The sequence below is a fragment of the Ochotona curzoniae genome, unplaced genomic scaffold, assembly GCF_017591425.1.
Source record: "Ochotona curzoniae isolate NIBS_2020 unplaced genomic scaffold, NIBS_Ocur_1.0 contig_4105, whole genome shotgun sequence".
Taxonomy (NCBI): Eukaryota; Metazoa; Chordata; class Mammalia; order Lagomorpha; family Ochotonidae; genus Ochotona; species Ochotona curzoniae.
In genome coordinates, this window is record NW_024466129.1 from 494,510 (window position 1) to 517,539 (window position 23,030).

General features: G+C 43.0%; 1 protein-coding gene across 6 annotated transcripts in view; it reads left to right on the forward strand.

Annotated features, from left to right (window-relative positions):
• The window catches only part of DNM3 (dynamin 3), a 501,537-nt gene that overhangs the window by 119,810 nt on the left and 358,697 nt on the right, over window positions 1-23,030 (forward strand). For all 6 annotated transcript variants that reach the window (XM_040984259.1, XM_040984258.1, XM_040984260.1 and 3 more), the window contains exons 3-4: window positions 17,637-17,786; window positions 18,788-18,991. In XM_040984259.1, coding sequence (XP_040840193.1) covers window positions 17,637-17,786; window positions 18,788-18,991 — 354 coding nt within the window. The remainder of the gene's footprint in view (window positions 1-17,636; window positions 17,787-18,787; window positions 18,992-23,030) is intronic.

A 23,030-nucleotide genomic window follows, 5' to 3' on the forward strand; every position in this document is an offset into this window, starting at 1 on the left:
TTAACTAAATCACCAAGGAGGATGTTCCCTGCTAGCTGAAGAAGCAAAGGACGGCTGTTTAGACTACTAAGAGCTGTCTGTGCAGCGCATGCTTTTAGGACTTCCACCACTACTGCCACAAGTTGGAGGGAGCAGGAGGAGCTGTGCCAAGTTGGTGTGGTCTGCTAAGTGTCCTTTCCCTGATGCCTTGTGGGCTGGATGCTGGTGAACGTATGATAAATGTGTGGGGACTGTCCAGTACACGTCCATTTCGGCTGCTCTCAGAACTGAGACAAGGAGCAGACCCTTGTAGCTGATGGCAACATGGTGATAGGCAGTTGCGGTCCATTGGTTCCTGTGACTCAGGACCTTGAATTTGGATAGAACTTCATTTCTTCCCAGTATGCCTCTAGTCTTTCATCTAGTTTCACAAAATTGTAATAAATAAAACTCTGTGTGTGTGTGTGTGTGTGTGCACTATAGGTTTATTTTTGGGAGTAGATTTTGTGTGCATGTATTTTGGAAATGTGAAGTATACTTAAAGGCTTTTAATTTTACTAAGTTTAGCTATCTTTAAAAATTGTAAGTCGTAGTTTAATAGTTTTAATTTCATCATGATGAGCCGAAACAGTCAACAATCAGCATTTCACAAAAAAATATTGAAGCTGTTTTACTTGACTTTATGTTCAAAAGTTATTACTATTCTTATGTAAAGATCATAACTTCCTTAGTATATGAGTAAGCTTTTAGGATTTCTGTAAGGTAAAAATAATGATCTAGTTAAGTAAATTAAATTTGTTTCTGCTAGCCTTAAGTAGCCTTTTCTGCCACCTGTTTTTATTATTTTGGATCTCATCTCTCAAGGTGCCCAGGGTTTTCCAGAACCATGAAGCCTTTCTGAGGGCATCTGATAAGCTTATTTACACTCAGATACAAGCGGCTGATACTGTTTAAAGTGTTACTATCCCAAAGGTCTTTGTATTTTAGCAGAAAAAAAAAAAAGAGAAACACTTTACTGAGAATAATCTGTACTGATGGTACAGTCTGTTGGGAACTGAGGGAGGTTATTTTTTATTTTTGTTTTCCTAGTTGTTGTTCCTTAAATTGTAGGGACTTTTTCAGACTCTTCGATATCACACTCTCATGTGACTACAGCTCTGCTTCTGCTTAAGGTTAGCACCTTCAGGTAATCCCGTCTTCAGTAAGTTCAGAGTGCTTCATAAATTATTCCTGGGCTTTAAAACACTCTGCTTGCAGTGAACTGACAGAAATACAATCCGCTTGACAGCTGATGAAACAAATCGAATATTCTGGGGACGTGAAATAGCATATTTGAAATCACTTGGAAAAGTGTTGATGCATTAGGCCAGTGCACATTTTCGTTATAAATTGCTTAAGACTGATAACTTAAGCAGTCTCACTAAATTTTTAACGAAGGGACTAATTTATAATGAATAGGGAAAGGAGGAGGAGTTAATACTGAGAAGTGTAAAGAGTGAGAAATGTTCAGAATAACTGTGTTTCTCTTTTTCAGAGCCTAAGTTAAAATGTCATTTTTATTTTTTGGAGTTGTGGGTGCTTGGGAATGGAAAGGTGAAGTGACAGGCTTTTAACCAGGCAATGGCAAGGAGACAGTCTCCACATTCAGGAGATGACCTGCAGCTGAATGAGCTTCTCACTGATCTCATCACTTCAGGGAGCAAAGGGAAGGACCTGAAAGAAATGCTGCCAAGGAAAATAGCTTCTGCACTCTGCAGGTTCTGCCGGAGTCCTTGTGAACAGGTGTCTTCAAACAGTTGAGTTTCCTGAAGGACCCAAACTCCTAAGTGGCAATCTGACCCAAACCTTGAGTGACTTCTGTGGTTAAGACAGAATCCAGGTGGAGGAAGTGCTGAGGTCGAGGTGTGTACACTATAACTAAATTGTGAAAAGGATTCGACTTCCTAGTCTTCAGACATTCAAGAGTTCAGAAGAAAATGTACTATCATGTGACTTTCCAATGATTTAATTTGTGTTAGGTATATTGATCAGGAAGTGAAAATATGGTTGTCTCAGATTTTGATTTTCATATTAAGGAGAATATTTTGTATCTGTTATACTTTTTTCTGTGTGGTACAGTTTGCCTAGCACTAGAAAAGACTTGGTGGAGCCCATGGTTGCGATAGAAGCTGTGCCCTGCTGCTGGAGGTTGCAAGTCTGGTTGGCCGGAGAGACACAATGCACAAGTGAGAACTGAGTGCTGAGCTGCGTAAGAACAGGCTGTCGGTGTAAAAACAGGTCAAAGTGAATTTAGTTAAGGATGTGGTGGTGGCTCTGACCTGATGTGGGACAATCTGGGTGATGTTCTAGAGGGAGAGACAGAATGACAGGTCAGGGGGTGAAATTTATAAAACAGGAGATTTCTCTTGCCATATAGCTGACCTGTTATAGTTAGGACATGTTAAAGAAAAAAAAGCCAACTTGATCAAGGGGTGTATAGTTTTTTTCTTTCTTCTTTTTTTCATAAAACACAGGATTATATATTTCTGAGCAGGGAACTCTCATGTTGTAAGAATGTATTTTGGACATTCTATCTTTAAGTTATAAAACAGTGCAGCCTGAAATGAGTTAGAGGTAGACAAAGTCAGAGGGCAACTGTTTCACCTAAAAAGTGAATAAATTCTGTGGATTCCTTAGGGTTCTGGAAGTTCAATTACCTTCCCACAGACGTAAGAGCTTCATTCCTTCATTCCAGGGCCTCTTTCTTCTTTGCTCTTCAGTCAACCTTTTATTTTGAAACAGCCAACGTGGCATTTTCCAGGCTTACCTTAACAGCTGTTTAACATCTTCTCTTTGATGCAGTTCTGTTTTCTTGTGAAGAGAGCTGTCACCTCCTTTGAAAACCATCTCTAAAATTATCCTTTTCCTAATTATTTCAGCTCTCTTTCATGTTCTGTTGCACTTAGTGCAAATTTCTTGTAGCGTCCAATCCACCTCATAGTTCATTGCATAGGTGTTTATCTGGTTGAGGTCTGTAGACTGATTTCTTTGAGAGTAGAGGCCATACCTTCTTTATGAGAACATTTGTAATCCATGAGACTAAGTAATGAGAAATGGTAGACATTTATTTAAATGCTTCTTGAACGAATGCAATGGTCTTTCTCCATCTCCACTGAATATTGGATTTGAGATTTTTTTTTTTTTATTGGAAAGGCAGATCTACAGAGTGGAGGAGAGACAGAGAGGAAGATCCTCCAACCGATGGTTCTCTTCCCAAGCGGCCGCAATGGCTGGAGCTGAGCCAATCTGGAGCCAGGAGCTTTTCTGGGTCTCCCCACTTGGCTGCAGGGTCCCAAGGCTTTGGGCCATCCTCGACTGCTTTCCCAGGCCACAAGCAGGGAGCTAGATGGGAAGTGGAGCTACCGGTGCCCACATGGGATCCTGGCACACTCAAGGCGAGGACTGTAACTGCTACGCTATTATGCTGGGGGATTTGAGATTTTATGACATCTTATGTAGCTTATTCTTTGGATTATGCAAATATAGTAGAAGTTTATAATCCATGAACATTTTTTGATTTTCCTTATTTATTTTTGATTAGTTTTTAACAGATTCAGAATAGTTCATAGAAAACAATCTCAGGAATATGGTGATCTTCCCTTCATTTCTCCCATTTTAGATGCTAAACTTTATACAACTACAGGGGAGGAACTGAAGCCAAGTTGAAAAAGAGAATCAGAACCCAAAATTATCTCAGAGTGGAGTGCCCACAATTCCTCTACCAGACTTGCTTCCAACCCCGGATCTTGCACCTGGCATGAGGCATTGAGGTACAGCCAGACATAATCCATATCCAGTCATGACATTACCTAGGTGCTGCAGCCTAGACCAGATGGCCTGCACATATTTTGGCTGTCATGTGTGCCAGCAGGTTGGGCAGCATAGATCAGCCTGGCCATCATTGCCTCTAACCCCATCCCTCCCATCCTCCTCCAGACCAGCCCACTCCTAACTCTGGTGCTCACTAGTGGAAGCAGCAGTCCTGCAAGGGCAGCTCCAAAGTTCCCTTACAAGACCTGCTCTTGGCTCCAAGTCCTGCACATACTAGTGGGTGCTGTGACCCAATCTGAGATCTCCTGCTCCTAGTATCAACATTCACCAGAAGGTGCTGCAGCTTGGCTGAGGCTGGTCCACTCCCAGCCCTGATGTGAACAAGGGTCCTTCTGACCTTGCCTATGCCCTGTCCTGGGTCCCACTCATGCCAGTGTATGATGCAGACTGGCCCAGCCCAGCCCCCAGGCCCAGTTTTCCCATATAACAGCAGGTGCCACAGCCCAGCCTGGCCTGTCCTGCATTTAGCCCCGGCCCTCACAAGAGCTGTAGCCTATCTGGGAATTACCCCAAGTTCCTGCTCCGAACCCCATATCTTGCATGTGCCAGTGTGTGTTGAGGACCAGTTTGACATGGCTGGCCACCAGTCCTGGCACTCACTGGTGGGTACTGTGATCTAACTCAATGGGCCTGCATCCATTCTGATTCTCATTGGTGGGTGCTATAGGCCAGCTAGGCCTACCCCGACCCAGATCTCATGTGAACCAGTGGGTGCCACAGCATAATCTTGCCTGTCCATACTCATTTTGACTCTTACGAATGCCAGCAAATGCTGGGGCCTGGCCCCATCTGGCTTGCCTTCAAACCCAGCACACGTGCATGCTGACAAGGACTCCTGCCTTGTCCAGCCTGTCTGCCCAGCTCTGGTTTTTGCATTCACTGGTAGGAGCTAGCCTAGCAGGAGCGTCCCCAAATTTCCCTTACCAGACCCTTCCCCAGCCTTGCTTCTTGTGTGTACTGGTAGTGCTTTTACCAAACCTGGCGTGGCTCACCCACAGTATCAGCTCTCGCTGGTAGATGTTGCGGCATAGCTCAGCTAGGCATGGCCCACACCTTGTCCTGGCTCTTGTATGTGCCAGTGGGTGCTGCAGCCTGGCCCAGCTTGTCCCACCACCAGACTTGGCACACCCAAATGCTGACAAATGCTGCAGTCCTGCTCATCCTGTCCCACCCCAGCCTTGGCTATTGTGCTCCTCAGTCAGAGTGATAGCCTGGCAGTGGAGTTCCTCAAGTTTCTTTACTAGACCTGGTTCCAGTCCTGGATCTCTCATGTGTTGGCGAATGCTGCATCCCAGCCTGATATGACTGGTCACCAGTCCTGGCTCTCATTAAGGGGTGCTGTGGCCTATCCTGACTGACCTGTACCCATTCTGGCTCTTGCTGGTAGATGCTACAATCTAGCCCAGCCTGGCTCATCCCAGAACCATACCACACAAATGCTGACAAGTTCTGCATCCCTGTCTAGCCTGGCCCATCTCCAGCCCTGGCTATTGTGCTCCCCAGCAAGAAGTTGGAGCCCAGCAGAATTCTCCAAGTTCCCCTATCAGGCCCACTCCCAGTTCCAGATCTCACATGTGCCAGCAGGTGCTACAGCCCTGCTTGGCATGACCGTCAGTCCTGGCCTTTGCATGTGCCAGTGGGTGCTATAGCCTGGTTCAGCCCAGCCCCTTCCCAGCCCCAACTCCTGTGACTGTTAGTTGAATTCCCTGATCCAGCCTGGTTGAGCCCATTACCACAAGCCCCATATAGAATCTACCCCCAGATCTGGTTCTCTTGCATTCTGGTTGGTACTGTGGCCCATCCTGATATGACTCATCCCCTTTTTCAAAGTTGCAGGTGGCACTCCAGCCTAGCCCACTCAGGCATGCCACCAAGTCCCAGCTTTTGTATGTGCCAGCAAGTGGTGGGTGATGATATTTAGCCGAGCCCAGGTCCCCCATGTGGGCATGTGCCCTGACCTGACCTAGGCACCCTCTCCAGTCTCCCTCCTGCAAATCATCATGTCTCAGCTCCCTCACCCACCTGAAGTACAGTCCCAGTCCAAGGAAGACCCCCGAAATCATTTCTTCACCATCTAACATGCTGTAAGCTGCTCCCATTCCGTGTGTCCTCAGACCGCCTTTCCCAGGCAACCTGTAGCCTTCCTGCTTGGGGGCTGGGTGGTGTGTCCCACCTTCCCCGCATAGCAGTGCTAGCATTAACCAGACCCAGAGTGCCTGCCGGCTGCTGGCTGCCTTTGTTATGAAAGTGCAGCACTTGTCTAGGTACAAGGTGACCTGGGCAGTTGCCTACAACTGGGATGGATCACTTTTCACTCCAAGCAGTGTGTGCATTTTCAAGAGATTTGACTTTTGTATAGAGTCTAGAAAATTTTAAATCACAACAATGGAAAACATAGGCAGAAGACAGACTTTTTTTTTCATTTTCTGACATTTCGGGAAGGATAACTAGAATTGAGGGAATTGGGGCAGTGCTTTGTTATGCAATTTTTCCTGAGAAAGCTAAAAATATGTTCTCAGCAGTGAATTAGTGAATTACAGTAATTTGATGCTAGACAGTTCTATTTTAATTAGAGATATTTAACTTATTAATAAGCTGTCACCACAATTTGGAGGCAGAAAAGTTGTATTAGCCTAGCTTAAATTGATATTCCTTTTTAAAAAAACACCTGACTCAGCATGTTAGAATACAACTCGGAATTGCTCGTATGGGTGGAAGTGCTGCCTGGTAGAGCGCTCAGCTCCTGGTGGAGCTGGCTACCTCTTAGCTCTCACGCTCTCATGAAAAGGTGAGGTGCTGGATAGACAATATTTCTTAGCCAGAGAAAATTTGTCATAAATATTTTGCCTATAAGAATACACTGGCTAAACTGAACTAGAAAGTTCCATGAATATCTATTTGCACAACAGATAAATTTGATCATTTCAGAATGAGTATAATGTTCTAGAATAAATCTACAAGTATGTGTGTAGAATTGACTTGTATATCAAAAATTGTAAAGTAACTTATTTTCAATATATACTTCAAAAAGTTCATGGAAATTATGATGAGAAGATAAGCTCATTTTTATGTAACAATGTTTTTGAAATCCATTCATAGTTATGTTATAATATACATTTTTTGTGATCTTTTTAAACATCTTTTGTCTGTTCTGTGGCAGCCAAAGAAAGTAAGTATGAAAGAAAAAAAAATTTTGAAGCTGTCTATCAAGGGTATGCCGATTCATGGTGTTATACTCAGTTCTTTAAAATTATGCTTTGCATCTAGAGGATGTTTTACTCTAAGTACAGTGGCAAGTTGGGCCAGCAGGATTATTGCAACAGCAGATTGAATAAAATTGAAGAAGCCCCTGGAGACTTGTCTCGCCTGGCCCCACAGTGATTTCTCTTCCCTAGGAACGTCTGCTGAGATGACTGTTATTAGGAGATGCCTCTTGCTCTTCTTGCTTTTCTCACTGCTTCTGGCACCAAATGTGTCTCCAGCGGATACCACCTTGGTGTGTTAGCATCCAGTTGAATACCTGGAATTAGCACAGATCCCATAAATTGAAGGCTCAGTCTCAAAACAGTCTCCCCCAATTGAGATGCCAATCTCAAGTAGTGGGTCCCCAGGTATTTAAAACATCTGTATGATTTGATTACAGATTGGGACTCCACATACCCTCTCCACAGGTCCAACAGTTGGGCACAAGAGTTTGTAGACCTGAGGGAAGCAGTTAGCCATACTGGTTTATTATACAGGAGTGGGTCAGTAGCCAGATGGGCAGGGCTAGAGGCTGAGGCCCAGGGTCCCTTGCTGCTCTCACATGGCAGTTCACCAACCCAGAGGCCCTGTGAATAGAGGCTGAGGCCCAGGGTCCCTTGCTGCTCTCACATGGCAGTTCACCAACCCAGAGGCCCTGTGAATACTTCGGTGGGGCCTTCTGGGCATGATGATTAGAGTGGTCACCCTTGGTCGTGCTTCTCCAGATGAGTGCAAAAGCTGTCTCAGGGCCCATGCACGATCACCTCATTAGCATAAACTCAGGTACTTTGAAAAGGGGCTTGTTACAAATTAGAACAGGGACTCCCCTTCTCTCCCTCTCCCAGAACATGCCCAGTTTTAGAAACTTGGTGTCAGAACTATGGAGAGATACCAAATGCACATTCTCCTTTTTTATTTTTAAATATTCATTTTATTTAAAAGGTGTTTTGACAGAGAAGCGAGACATGAAAAAGAGGAAGAGAGCTTCCATCTGCTGACTCATTCCTCAAGTGGCTACAATGGCCAGAGCTGAGCAGATCCGAAGCCAGGAGCCAGGAGCTTCTTCTGGAGCTCCCATGTGGGTGCAGGGTCCCAAGGCTTTGGCCTGTCCTCCACTGTTTTCTCAGTCCATAAGCAGGGAGCTGGATGGGAAGTGGAGCACCTGGGGGACAAACCAGAACCTTTATGGGATGCTGGCACTGCAGGTTGAGGATTAGCCTGTTGAGCCATCATATCAGCCCCCAAATCTCTATCTCTGTATTTATCTATCTGTCTATCTATTATCTATGTATCTCTTTTTTTCCACCCAGACCCCTATGGTCCACCACAAAGACACAGCTTATCTGTAGTAGTCCCCTTGTCCCTCCAGATGGCCCCTTATCCTGGGCAGTTTCTTTTGTTCCAGAGGACACACTTTGGTGTTCTTCCCTCTCTTTGCTGCTGTAGTCATGGACGGTCCCTATCCCGGCCCTCCGTGGGCAGAGGATGGGGTCACCAGCCTTCCGTTGTCTGGTGGTTTTCTGGTCTGCTCTCGGAAGTGGTCCTGAGACATTTCCAATTCTGTACACGGTGCGAGACTCTCACAGAAAGGGTTATGTTGTGATTGAGACACCCTGCCCGAGGAGTGCAGCTTCCTGTGGTGAAATGCGTTCTGTATCAGGGCTGACATGCTATTCCTACCTTTCAGGTGTACAACTTTATAAGGAAGTGACTTAATTCCTGTAATAATCATTTTCCGTAAAATGGTTTTCATGATCCAGTGAGATAGGACAAAGGATGTTATGCTTTCCACAAGTAGGAAAAGCTCTGCAGTTAGTTCAGAGTTTTTTCTTTGCATCTGATGGATCTGTCTGTGATCACAGACGCAGCCAGAGGTTGCCTCTATTTTTTCAGTTCCTAAAAGCGTTGGTTTCAAGGGATTATTATATTTGGAGCGGAAGGAAGTCCATTCTTAGGCCACATTGTTGACTGGGCTACACTGAGGAAAAATGAGACTAAATTTGAATATTATTTTACATTTTTCTTGGAACAAATAAACAATTGTTTCATCAAGCAAAAATATGCTGCTGTGTTGTCTGTCAGTAGATGAGATTATGACATTTATTTTAAAGTTCTTAATTAGCTTTTATTTGTGACAACCTCTCATTTTACAAATGGAATGTGTTTCTCGATGAGCCAAAAGAAGTTGGTTTTCAAGACAGAGAGAGTCTTGGGAAAGCAGAAACAAAGTAAGATGCTGATTGTCATTTTGGTTACTTTCCTTGGAAAGGTAGTATTTTACAATTGAAATCATAATTAGATTATTGAAAATTTTTGGTTTAAAGTATAAAAGTACAAGTTAGAATGGTAATATGGCTTAAAATAAATTCATTGATAATAGCAATAAATTATAGGTGTAGCCCTTATTCAAGGAAAGAGGCCCAAGAAATTAAACATAAAAAGCAAATAAAAATTTTAAATAAAAAATTCCATAGCAAAAAATCATTGAGATGAGGTATTTCAATTCAAATGGAACGTTCTTTAAGGATACAGGAAACTAAGTAGTGCATTTTTTTTTTTATCAATTCTAATAGTAAGTTGAACTTATCTTGCCCTTTCCACAGTTTTTGACATGATTTTCTTAAAATGTGCTCTTCGTTTGCCTTGCATGACATCACATGCACCCTTCCTATCTCTCTGGCTACTCCTTCAGTCACCTTTCTCAATATGACATCCTTTACCCCACCTTTAAGTTGTGTTTTGCATGATTTCTATCTGGTTTTACTTCATATTTTCTCTAAGGCAGTTCTTCCATATTGATAGCTTGTATTACAACCTATACAACTTTGAATCTCACATATATTGCTCCCGGATTCAACTGCAAACGCATTTTTCTGATTATTAAAAAATGTCTCCTCGGATGTGTCTAAGATGTTTCAAACTCAATGTGCTGAAAGCTGGGGTTTTTTGGTAATTATTTTCTTCTCACTTACACACCTTGAAAAACCCTTGAATGTTTATTTGTTGATGCATTCATTTGCTCATTGCATTCATCAAGGAACCAAATATGTATTGGCTGTCTGATAGATGTGCTGGAGGTATAGCAGCATAAAGACAGATAATGCTGCAATTCTTGGGGACCTTTGCCTGGTCAGGGAAGACTCTAAGGAGGTGGTATTTTGGATGAAAAGTAAATCACAGGAGGGAAGAATGTTGCAAGTCTGGGGAAAGAGCATTTAAGAAGAGTAGAGGTTTGTATAGATATCCAGAGGTAGTAATGGGCTTGGTGTACACTTGAGCAGCAGAAAGAAGGTATGGAGAAAGCAGAGCGGAGATAGTGGTAGAAGTGGTGTCAGCAGCGTGGGCAGGACTAGAGAGGATCTGGAAGGTCAGGGCCCTGTGACACCAAGAAACATAGAAGAGGAGAAGAGTTAAAAAGGACATAGGAAAGGAAAGCTGAGTGAAGGAGGAACATCTGGAAGCTGGAATGATAGGAGTCAGTGGAAAAGTATTTCAAGGAAGAGGACAGGTGGTTCTTATAGTCATCATCTGCTTTGCAGTGCTTGCTGGACTTTGTATTTGGTCTTAGTATTTAGAATATAGTTTATGTCTTGATTGTGTTTTACATGGAAACTGACTATGAAATAGAGTTGGTTCATGTTATATTCTTCAAGCTTTGGAATAGGTGCAGAGCTAAATCAAGCTATATAAATATTACCAGCCACTGATTCTGCCTTTTTTTTTTTTTAACAGTGGAATATTCTACACAAGTCCTCCATTCCTGGAGATTTCTGTAGGATGCTAGCCCAGTGCCACTCCAGCTGTCTGGAGCCACTTAGCTTCACATGTTGGCTTAGCATCCTTCAGGCGTTAGGAAAAGCCAGTCCCTGAGAAAGAGAATTCTAAAGGCCAGCATTGACTGGCAAATATCAAGACAATATTTGTATTTATCCTTCTCATGATTTTGAGTAATGTACAGTTGGCGTTGCATTAAAAAAAAATGCCCAACCCACCATCCATGCCTGACTCCATGTCTTCCTGTTTTGCTTCCTCTTTGGAGTTGTTTTGATTTGCTCTCTTGGACAGCAGGAACGCCCACTGCACACTCTAGTCTGACACTGGCTTGGTGTCATCGTTTGTCTGCTATAAAGCTGTCCTTCCTGACTCCTCATTTACCCTGTTTTTCTTAAGGCTTCTACTGAGACTCTACCTTTTACCCACCACCCCCTGAGGGCAATGACTTCCTTCTTTATATTTCCTCATCTTTTCTTGATTGCCAGACTTCCTTTGTGTTTCTCAGAGACACACATACGATCTATTTCATATCTGTGTCCTGTGGAATCCATAGCTAGCAAAACCATATTTCTAACATCTTGCTTTCAGTTTGAAATAGCTCTTAGGCATTGCTGTGGCAAACAGCATTATTCCGTGGCATAAGCAAAGCAGACCTTTTAAAGAATGAAGACATCTACAGATATTCTTTAAATATGATAACCATTTGAAAACTGTGCGGAGTAAAATGTAGTCATTGCCTTTGTGGAAATGCGTTTTTCAATGTAGTCAGACATTAGATGCTTTTGTAGCCACAATTTTCAGCAAATTACAGTGAAAACCATTCCTTGCTTTTCTGGTACATTATTTCATGGAAGCTCTGTGCTCACAAAGCATCACTATTAAAAACCTTTCAGAACTAAGACTCCAGCTAAAATATTGAGGATCTCAGTTCTTAGAATAAAGATTGGAGAGACAGTATATGCTAGCACACCATAATTATTTTCTACTTAACCTTGATGAATTAAAGCATATGCATGTTTTTCCCAACGGAAAGGGCTTATTGGAAATATTTAAATTCTGATTGTCATGCTGTGCTTTTCACAGATGACTGGAACAGTGCCCAGGCATAAGCCCTCTATCTCATCCTTCCCCCAAACAATTTGTCAGTTGTTTAACCTGGCGTAATTTGTTTTTCATGACAAGTGGAAATGACAGTACTGAAATAAAAATGACACAGAGCTGCAGTTGCGATCTTTAGTGCTTTTCTTTTCCCCCTGTAATCATCCTTTCATATGCTTCTTAACTTTTGCTTCAAAGGTAGGCTGTTTTTGACATTGGGAAAACAGAAAATACTTTAGAACTTTTATTTTGTGATACTGAAAAACACCATGATTCTTAATTAGAAAGATTATACTGTGACAAAATCTGTTTTTGGATGTGTTATTGGAATTTCAAAGTTTATACACATATAGTCTTCAAACTCTGTAAGAGGTTGGATCTATTGGCTAAAAAATTGAATATGTTGTATGAAAATACTGATCCTGGGCTGATGCTGCAGTTATTTGAGAAAATAAGCATTTCATGTAAAAACTGCCATTTAGAATGAAAACAACACTAAGAACATGTTGTAAGAACTTTTGCCTTTTAAAAGTATATGATTTTAGGAGAAAGAATGAATCTCAGAACTATAAGATGAAATCACGTAGACCTTCACAATTATTCTTTCACCATGTCGTGGAATTTTTAGAAGACCCACATTTATCAGCACTGCAAAAGACCAGGGTAATGAGCGATTAGCAGCTCTATTCAGTGGGGTCTGGCTTGGAGGCTGGGATTCCTCTCATTCCCAAACTCATGCAAGCACTGTTTATCAGATGCAAGTATAGTGACTCATTCCTTTTCCAATAGTCTTTTCAAGATGTTTATTTGTATATGTATTCCTCAACAACATGAAGGTAAAGATGTGTTCCTGTGAACTCTTTGTTGTGTGTAAAGATTTGTTTAGTAGTTGTGGTATTTGCTAGTAGATACTTGATAACAACGGTGTTGGGTCTGTCCACCATCCATGTTGCCTCTGATGTGTACTTGCTGTGTTCTGCTTTCTAAGGGGCAGGCGTTCCAGAACAGGACTGACTTCCTCACTAGATTGGCAAGCTCACCCTGCAGCCATGATTCTCTTCTGTGTTTTGATCACTGTGTGGTCTGAACATGATCCCTTTAGTTTCAGAGACAAGGTTGCGACAGGCAGCCTCTTTTTGACAACTGAGCTCACTGGTTTTGCCTAAACGATGAATTCTTTTCCAGAAGGCTTTTTACAAAATTTATATAAAAAAGAATTTTGTAGTTTCTTTCCATTAGTTTCTGATAGGTGGAGCAAGGCTGAACCCCACTGATGGACATAGTTTGAAATCAGTTGACATCCTCGATACTTCTTCTTAACACTGGCATTTGGGCATGTGTGTGTGGTAGAGAGTGGTATTTATAATTGTAGTATTTAATCAGTGAGGATGCTGGCAAGCAAGATTTTTAAAGGCCTGAAATGATTTCAGACAAATGTGACGTTTTCCCACTCTGACCTAGTGAGTTTCCATACCCCCACCACTCCCAGTTGCACCAGTTTGACTCATCCACATTCATGCTGTGCTTGCTTGCTCTTTGTGGAGGAGCAGTGACATGTTTCGTCGTGGTCCATGAATCTCTCTTCCCAAGGCATTACTTCCGCATCTGTCCCTTCCCACTTCTGAATCATCACTTTTCTCTTCATCGTGATCTCTTGCCAGCAGCCCAGGGACGTATCATTATTTCCCCCAAATTTTCACTTGACTTCACATCCTTTTCCAGCTGCCAACTCACTTCTGTGCTTTGAAAGACATGTCTGTAATCATTCCCATTCTGTTTTCTTGTTTTCCCTTAAAAACTATCCTTTTCAGGCTTTTACACAACCCCCTCGACTGCAGTGGCTTTTGCCAACCCCTGAAAGGAGTTCATTCTGTGCTCATGTTGGCAGGTATCTGATGGGCTGGAAGGTCTCTTTCTTCCTGACATCCTCCCCTGACTTGGTTTTACTCACGTATTCCTTCTGGTTCCTCTCTTCCTCGGTCTTTGTCCCTGTGCCTCTAAGCATTGGAAAACACAGGGGCCCAGTGCTCTGACGCTAATCCTGTCAGCTGTGATCATCTGCTTGCCTGCCTTCAGTGAATTCCAAATACGTATTACAATTGTAGACTTCTTGCTGGCTGAAAGACTATTGCAGCTAGTCCTAAAGGCGTGTGTGTGTGTGTGTGTGTGTGAGAGAGAGAGAGAGAGAGAGTGTGGGGGGAGTGTGTGTGTGCGTGCATGCACATTCATGTTAATGGAAAGCTGTCCTTTTCCTCAAGCCCTTGACTGCCATCTTCTGGAAAGTTTTCAGAGTAAACACACACCTCTGTGATGACTGCTGGGTGTTTCCTCAGCCGCTGGCTGTAGCTCTGTGTCTGTAACAGATCCTCAGCAGAACTCTTCAGCGTCTCCTCTCCCTTCCTAACCTCTTCCTGCTCATCCTCTGCCCTTCAGTCTTTCCTATTTCAAAATTCTGGTTGTTGAGGTCAAATTCCTTCTTCTGGTTTGAAAATAGATTAGTCTCCTGAACTCATACAGTCGTTTAAAGCTCAAATTCATTAGTGAATGATATTAAGACGGTAGCAACTTAATCCAATGATGATGTCTAGCAAGTGGGCCTGGCGGGAGGGAGCTCCTTAGGTCACTGGGGCTGTACAGTGAGAAGGTAATTCTCTCTTGGGGTTGAATCTAAAAGGCCAACGCAAAAACTGGGCTCACCCTCTCTGCGTCCTGGCTCTCTAAACCTTCCACATGAACTCTGCTCCTGCCAGAGGCAAACCTGTGAGACCAGCCAGTCTTGGACATGAACCTCTGCATGAAGTTGGCCACCCACATTATTTCACTCCTTGAAGTTACCTTGACACCGCTCTTTTCCCATGCTTCAGTTTTACTGCATCAGCAAATCCTGTTCTCTTCTCTTTTCTTTTCGTTTCCTTTTCTTTTCTTGCTTTCTTTTTCCTTCCTTCCTTCCTTGCTTGCTTGCTTTTGTCTTTCAAACATATTACAGTGCATGGCTTGATGACTCAATGGGCTCATTTTCCTTCTGTAAGCACGGCATCCCATATGGGTACTGGTTCGAGTCATGGCTGCTCCACTTCCCATCCAGCTCCCTGCTTGTGGCGTGGGAAAGCTGTAGAGGATGGCTCAAAGCCTTGGGGCCCTGCACCCACATTAGAGACCCAGAAGAAGCTCCTGACTCCTATCAGCTCAGCTCTGGCTGTTGAGGCTGTTTGTAGAGTGAACCAAGAAATGGAAGATCTTTCTCTTTGTCTCTCCTGCTCTCTGTAAATCTGCCTAATAAAAATAAAATGAATCTAAAGAAGAAATGTATTAGAAGTTGACCAGTTCTTACCACGCTCTTGTTGCCATCTTGGTCTGCCTCATCAACTCTCACCCAGATTATTTCAACTGAAGCCTTCTGACTTGCTTCCAGCACATCGAGTTCTCCGTTAGCCCTAAACTTTTCCAATGGTCTACTATCTCAGAGTACAAACCAAGATTCTTGAGTGGTCCACAGACCAGCCACCATCCAGGTCCTGCCCCTGTGTCCTCCTGTGCTTGCCCTGCCCTGTGCTCCTCTCTCCCTGACCTGGCTCTGGCTCAGCAGGCCCAGTGACAGTTCTTCTGGGCACTTTGGCTGCCTGTTCTTCCATCATCTTTGCTTGTTTGTCAGGGTCCCTCGTCCCGCGAGTAAGACCCCGATGCGGTAAAGACTTTTTGAAAAGCTTATTGCTTAAGACTTCAAGTGTAGTAGCATAGCAAAAGCAGTTACAACAGTTGTAAGACTTATTGCAGCAAAGTGAAAGCAGCTACAGCGTAGTGCTAGCGATAGCAGCTACAACATAGCCTTGAAGTGATAGCCTTAGCTCTAGCGGTGCGCCTGGGAGAATCTCCTCATTTAACTATTTTTCACCCAGACCTTTTTACATTACACAAACCAATCCATACACAGTTCCTCACATCATGTGGTAAGCACACCAGTCATGACTTAGGTCACGTAGTTTCCCTGCGTGCTCGGCCCAATCCTCAGTAACTTCCTAAAACCTGTTTACCACCTTTGACCCATGAAGCAATGATCAACAAGTGCCATCTTTGAGGCACGGCTCCGCTCTCCACACTTGCTGCTTCCTTTTCCTGAGTCTTTGTGGAAGAACCTTTCTCACCTACATCATGTAACAAAACTCTCCTTCCCCCCTCCAAAACATTGGATAGCTCTTCCGATTTTATTTTCTCCAGATCTCTTATAATTTGGCACACACATTGTTTCCTATTTCATCTCATTAATTTTAAGATTTTGGGACTAGAGAGGTACTATTTCCCCATTTTCTTATCCCAGTTGGTAACACAGTGATTGATTGGTGGTAGAAGCTTGATAAATCATAGAGTAAATAATACAGGTATCCCTGAATTTTTGTGGGCTCCCATCCTTAAAATGACACAAATATTTAAGATAGTTTTACAAAATTGTAATCTCTCTACATAAATCCATTTTGAGGAGTCTAGGGTCTAATTTAAGTTTAATTTGAAAATTGGCATTCCAGCCTTCTGGAAGAGTGGTTTTTTTTTTTAACAGAGAAAGCAAGTCATCGCCCTCTAGTGGCTACAAAAGAAGTCTACGTTGTGTTCCTTTAGGTCCAACTGATTAATAATTGAAAATGTAGTCCCTTTATATAGAAGTTGATTGGCTTGATGACAGGAGTAAATAATTGTGATCACTGCAAGGCCGTCATTGTCCATTTTCTCAGAGCACATTGAATTATTTCTCACGCATTGATTTTTCCTTATTTTTATTTGTGGAATTATCTTTATTTTCTTAATTAAGCTTTTATTTATATTTGTTAAGGTTTTATTTACTGTTTTGCATTTGAAAGGCATATTTGCAGAGAGAGAGAGAGAGAGAGAGAGATCTTCCATCCAGGATTTCCAAATGGCTGCAATGGCTGGATCTGAGCCAATTTGAAGCCAGGATTCAGGTCCCAAGACTTTGCTCCAGTCGTCACTTTGACATATCAAAAACTAGATGATTTCAGTTCTTGGGTAAATTAAAGCAGTGTCCTTGACCCGCGTGGAGTCTAACTCTCTGGCTTAGGAGAGTTGGAGTCACTCAGGGAACTCTTGACGACTGTGTGGCCTGAGCAGTGGGCAGCTAAGCAAGGAAGCGTAATGAGAGAGGGCTGGGTGTCCAGAGTCTGGGCACTGACATTATTCTTTGTCCATGGCCTTTTTGCATGAAAGAATGTTGTTTGAAGAGCTCCAGATGACAAAAACCAGACTGAGAAAATGGCAAGAAGAAAGATTTCATACCAGAAGAAAGAAACATTTTCTGTATTTTTTAAAAAGATGTATTTATTTTCATCAGAAAGGCAGATTTATAGAGAGAAGGAGAGACAAAGAGAAATATCTTCCATTTATTGGTTCACTCCTCAAATGACAATGCTAGCTCATTTGAAGCCAGAAGCCAGGAGCTTCTTTTGGGTGGTTTCAGGGTCCCAAGGCTATTACGGGCCATGCTCCGCTGCTGTCCCAGGCCACAAGCAGGAGCTGGATAGGAAGGACGGCGTGCCAGTAATCACTGTGTTCTGTTCTGGTGTCTAAGGGGACGGCAGTGAACACACTGAGAACAAGGAGATACTGCTCTCTAATAATTATGGCTCCAAATGCACAAATTTAAGTCATATTAATTTGCTTTTTAGAATATGCTGAATTTCTGCATTGCAAAGGAAAAAAGTTTACAGACTTTGATGAAGTTCGCCATGAGATTGAGGCAGAAACGGATCGAGTGACTGGGGTGAATAAAGGCATCTCCCCCATACCCATCAACTTACGAGTGTACTCCCCACATGGTAAGTCCAAGTCTTCTGTAAAGCGTTTGCTCTATTAAGTAACACATGTTGTTCGGGTAGAAGACACCAATGGTGCTGTCCAGGGTGATGTTTGGATGATGCCAGACGTGGCATGCTCAGAGCATTTAGACTCTACGTACAGGAAATGGCTTAGAATCAGATTTCAGTTATTCATTGAAAACTTCCCATTACTTTTGTTAGAAATTGATAGAATTTGAAAGAGGTGTGTATTTTCTATTTTTATTGTCTTGTACATGGTTCCTTGTTTGATTTCCTGGAGGGCTTGTACATTTTTACTGATTTTCTTCCCGAAGAATGAATGTGATTTGGCCCTCTGTTCTTTGCCCAGGCTCACTGGGGAAACTTACAAATCAGATGACCAGTTCCAGTTTTATGATGGGAAAAACCTCTATTCTAACTAAATCTCCAGTGGGACAATTTCTTTGTTTCAATTTTTTCCCTAGTTTTGTTATTTTGAGAACAGAGTGTGAATTACATAAGCTCAGTTATTATCTCCCACGTGGACTTGGTGCTCACATTGTTGTGTACAGAGTTGGCAGGAGGCACACTGTGGCTGTTTCTGCATCTTCACACTTGACGCAGGGCAACATGCGAGTCTGCCAGCCTTCTGACGGGCTCTGTTAGCCTATAAATAATGTATGATGACTTTGAGAATATTTGTGCCATTTGAAGGTGGCAAACCAGACTGGCAGACAGAATGTACACTTGGTGTTGGCATTTATTGTAACCCTCTAGTTAATGACCTCCAGGGGTGACAGCACTCTGCGAAAACGACTCTACACGCAGGAAGTGCCTTTTAAGTATGTTAAATTGATCACTTGGCACAGCATGGTATCATCCAGCACAGCGGTGTTCATCCTGTGCTCTCTGTCCTGCACGCGGGTTGGAGTCCGGAGTCCCGTGTCAACCTGGGCGAATCTGTGTTGTCGATATCTGGCAGCACTGAAGGTGTGTGTAAGACCCTGCTTCTTTCCTTACAGTGTTAAATCTAACACTCATCGACCTACCTGGAATAACTAAAGTGCCCGTGGGAGATCAGCCACCGGATATCGAGTACCAGATCAGAGAAATGATCATGCAGTTCATCACCAGGGAGAACTGCCTGGTTCTGGCTGTGACGCCAGCCAACACTGACCTGGCAAACTCAGACGCCCTGAAGCTGGCCAAAGAAGTTGATCCTCAAGGTGAGTGTGGGACGCGGACCTGATGAGGAGAGTGTCTGATTATTTAAAGTGGGCATACATACTCACGTCTTAATTTCATTATGAATAAAATCAGCCGTTATTAGAGTTGTTAATTTTTTTGTGTTTAAGATGTTGAAAAAGTTGCTAGGGAATATACTCAAAACCTATATGAGAAAATGGGTATTTCTATGGTGTGTATCTTAAAAATCCCATCGATTCTGCTACAGCCTAGGGTAGCCTATTCGTTACTGTCCGAGCTGTCAGAATACAGCGCTGATGGAACATCTGCCTCTGAGCTTTTCATTTGTTTCTTTACGATAGGAGAGTCTTTTAATATTTATTAATAAAATACCTAGTTTAAAGTTATTTGGGATAAATACATGTGAGGGTACCTCAAAAAATTTCTGGAATATGGAATTAAAAGTTGAGTTGATGCGAACACTGAGATCCAGGCATAATTTTTTATAGTATGCACTTTCTGTGACCTTTTTAAGGATTTGTTCTATCATAAAAACAGATTTATCTTTTGTTTGCATTTCAGAATCCAGAGAAGTCCCTTCCTTAAGCTGATTTTTTAAACTTTGCGTCTTTCCGCCAAATGTTGATTTGTTTTCAGGGATGTCAGTGGCTTAGCACATGTGTGTCTGAAGTAACAGTGGAAAGGCACTTTCAGTATGGAAATAACTGTTCTTCAATTATAGGAATATTGCCTCTCTTAATAATCACTTGCCTCTATTTTTTAATCTGTAATTGTTGTAATCATGTTAGAACCATTGGGTTAATAATTTTTTATTTTAATCTTTATATTCTCTTATTCATTTTCATTGTTTTTATTTCTTTTACAAGCTATACTCACTGTTGTCTTTGTCTCTTCTGATTGATTTTTCATTTTTAATATAGATATTTAAAGATTTATTCATTGCTATTAGAAAATCAGCCTTGCAAAAAGAAGGAGAGGCAGAGAGAAAGATCTTCCCTTTGATGGTTCACTCCTCAAGTGACCACAATGGCCAGCGCTGAGCTGATCGGAAGTCAGGAGCCAGGAACTTCCTCCATATCTCCCATGGGGGTACAGAATCCCAAGGCTTTGGGCTGTCCTCGACTGCTTTCCCAGGCCACAGCCAGGGAGCTGTGGAAGGTAGATGGAGTAGCCAGGGTATGAATTAGCATCAGGGATCCCTGCATGTTCAAGGCAAGGACTTTAACCACTAGGCTACCATGTTGGGCCCCGCTTTTAATATATTTTTGAAGTTCCAATGGCATTTCCTTATTTTCTGAATGTAATTCTTACTTTTAAAAACAGTATCCTAATTTGGTGACTCAAGTAAAGTATCTTCTGCAAGGATTTTAGTGAGAGCCTTTGAGATTCTGTTTTTGTAATGTGCCTTGTCTGCACCCATATATTCCTGGCTGCTTGTTTTGGTCTTAGTGTTTGAAGTTAGAGATTTTTAAAAAATGTTTGCTTAGTGCTTGCTCCTTACGTAAGAGTGGGACACCAGCCTGGGTCATTAAGATGAGGCCTGACCATCTGGCTAGGTGACATCCTCTGTGATTAGATTCCTTGTGGCCTCTTGTCCTTGAGCTGGTCTAAGGTAAACCTTATGTCTTGTCTTATTGGAGCCAAGAGGATGAATAGATTGTTGCAGGTGCGAGCGAGATCACACCAGACATGTCTAAGGTTTATTAAGGAGTCTTTATTAGCCAAGCTTGGTGATAATAGAGCACAATAGAAAATCACAAGTCCATATGGCAATCCAACCAATCATAATCAAACCAGTCATAATCCCAAAAGGAACAAATGGTCATTACCCTGAAGTCCATCCATTAAGCTAAAGGCCTATGTCCCAGCTTCCCCAACAATATAAGTTATCCTAAGACACATGCAATGAATAACCTGGACACACTCACAAAGCTGCAGGCATTCACCTTTCCCTGGCTTCTCTGCCCACATTCCATCACTGCTAGGCCTCACCTCTCCTGGAACTCCTGACAGCACACAAACCAGAAACAACAGTATTATATCCATTGTCCCATCTAAGCAGGACACAGGGACCATGCTCTGGGGATCACCTGTCCTTGGTCAGCCAAGAGTCGAGGTGCCAGAGCAACGGAAGCACCTGGCCAGAAAGAGAGTGAGCCCTGGCTTCACGGGCCTTTTAAAGGGGCTTGTGAGGGGAGTGGTTACACAACAATGCAATAAGGTCCCCTCTCAGTTGATAGGTGAGTCACAGGTGGGCAGGAGCAAATACCTAAGTGTTGTGAGCTAAGGAGTTGACTAGTGCTTGTTCGGATGGGCAGGAACAGGAACTGGGTTTGTAGCTAAAAACACCTAGACTAATTGGACTTCCAATATCCTGGCTAAATTAGGACGTGGAGGAAATGGTTGAGGATGGAACTATAATTCCATTGCTGTTAGGACCCACCTTCAGGACAGAGGATAGAGAACACAGCCAGATTTCATTTGCCCACTGTCAATGGGTGCTGGCTGTCACTGGCTGCACCCCATAACAAGATTCAATAGGGACAGGAGTGATGAGGTTGAGTTGCAGGAAGAGTGGTTCTTATACTAGATTGTTAGTTTATCTCTGGCATTTTGCATCTAGCTGAGCTTCTAAGTGTCAGTCTTTGGTTCAGGAAGGGCGGCTGGGAGGCTGTTCAGCTTGGGGGCAGGGGTTTGAACCTCTTGACAGTTGTGTTTCTCGCTGCTGCTCTACTCTGCCCTTTGTTCTGCAGTTCTCGAGCCCTGGAAGCGTTCAGTTGTGGTAGCCGCCAGCACCCCTTGTATCAGGGACTGTCGCCAAGACTCCCTCTCCAGCACTAGCACCTTGAAGGACCATTGTATGGACGGGGATTAAACCACGCTTGTGTCCAGTTACCTTCCCACAGAGGGTCGAGTCATGTTTGACTATAAAGGGGGCAGGCTTTCCAGTTAATTTTAGTGAGTGTAGGAAAGTCACATTTCTGAAACATTCACACTTAATCTAGTAAAAGCTTCATACAAGAGTGCAGATAAAGCCACACAGTTCTTGATTCCTCGCTCGCCTTACTCGCCTTACTCGGGCGCCACCTCTTAAAAATCAGTTCTTTTCCCAGGCAGACGCTCCTCCCAGTTGACCAGATGGCTGCAATAGCTGCTGGCTCTTATTCTCACATTCTGCTTCCTAATGCCAGCAGAAAAACCAAAGAAGCTATTTTTTTTTCTTTTTGCATAAGCTATGAACTCTATCAGAAAAATAAACCAAAATTGTTGTGTGTAGCTCGGAGATGCTCCTGGAGAGTGCCTAGGCTCCTCCTAGGGGGAGGATGCGGTTAGAACCTAAAAAGCTGACTGCGGCAGGCCTGCAGATGGTCAGCTGGGATCCGCTACTGCTCATGAAGGGCATTTTCCAGGAAGGAATTGATCTTGGCAGTCTCACTGCCAGTGTGTGTAACATGTTGCCACAGCCTGTGTGCAATGTTACATTAACTCCCCGTCATGGGCTTGGAATTGTATGTGACAAACCTGCATGCAGAAAGTGAAATGAGATTTGTTGTTGCCACCAGAGAGCCAGCTCTTCAAGTTTTGTTTTTTTAATTCTGTTCCAGTTAGAAATTCCCATGTGAATGCTTATGAACGTATTTAAAATAGCTTGTCGTGGGTCACAGAATTGCTGCTGCCGTGGAGAAGCCGCCAGAGCCCATTTGTGATGTTCTGTAGAGGGCAGTCCTGAGAAAAGACCTTTGAGGGCTTTGATGGGGTGCCTTGGTGGAACTAGAGAAAAACGTTTGCTGACATCATGCAGCGCATCCCTGTCTAATGACTCCTGAATGCCGACTGTTCCTCACGATTATGTTTGCAGGGTCGTGTTCTGCAGTTAGGGTTATTTTCTATATACTGTCTTTGTTTTAGCTATGAAGTACTATTTGGGTCACAGAATTAGAGCATATATTTTCCTTTTCAGTCTTTTGGAAGAATTTCTGTAGAAAGGATTTTATTTCTTCCTCAAATGATATGTGGAATTTACAAGTGAAACTATTTGTCATGGATATTTTGCTTTTG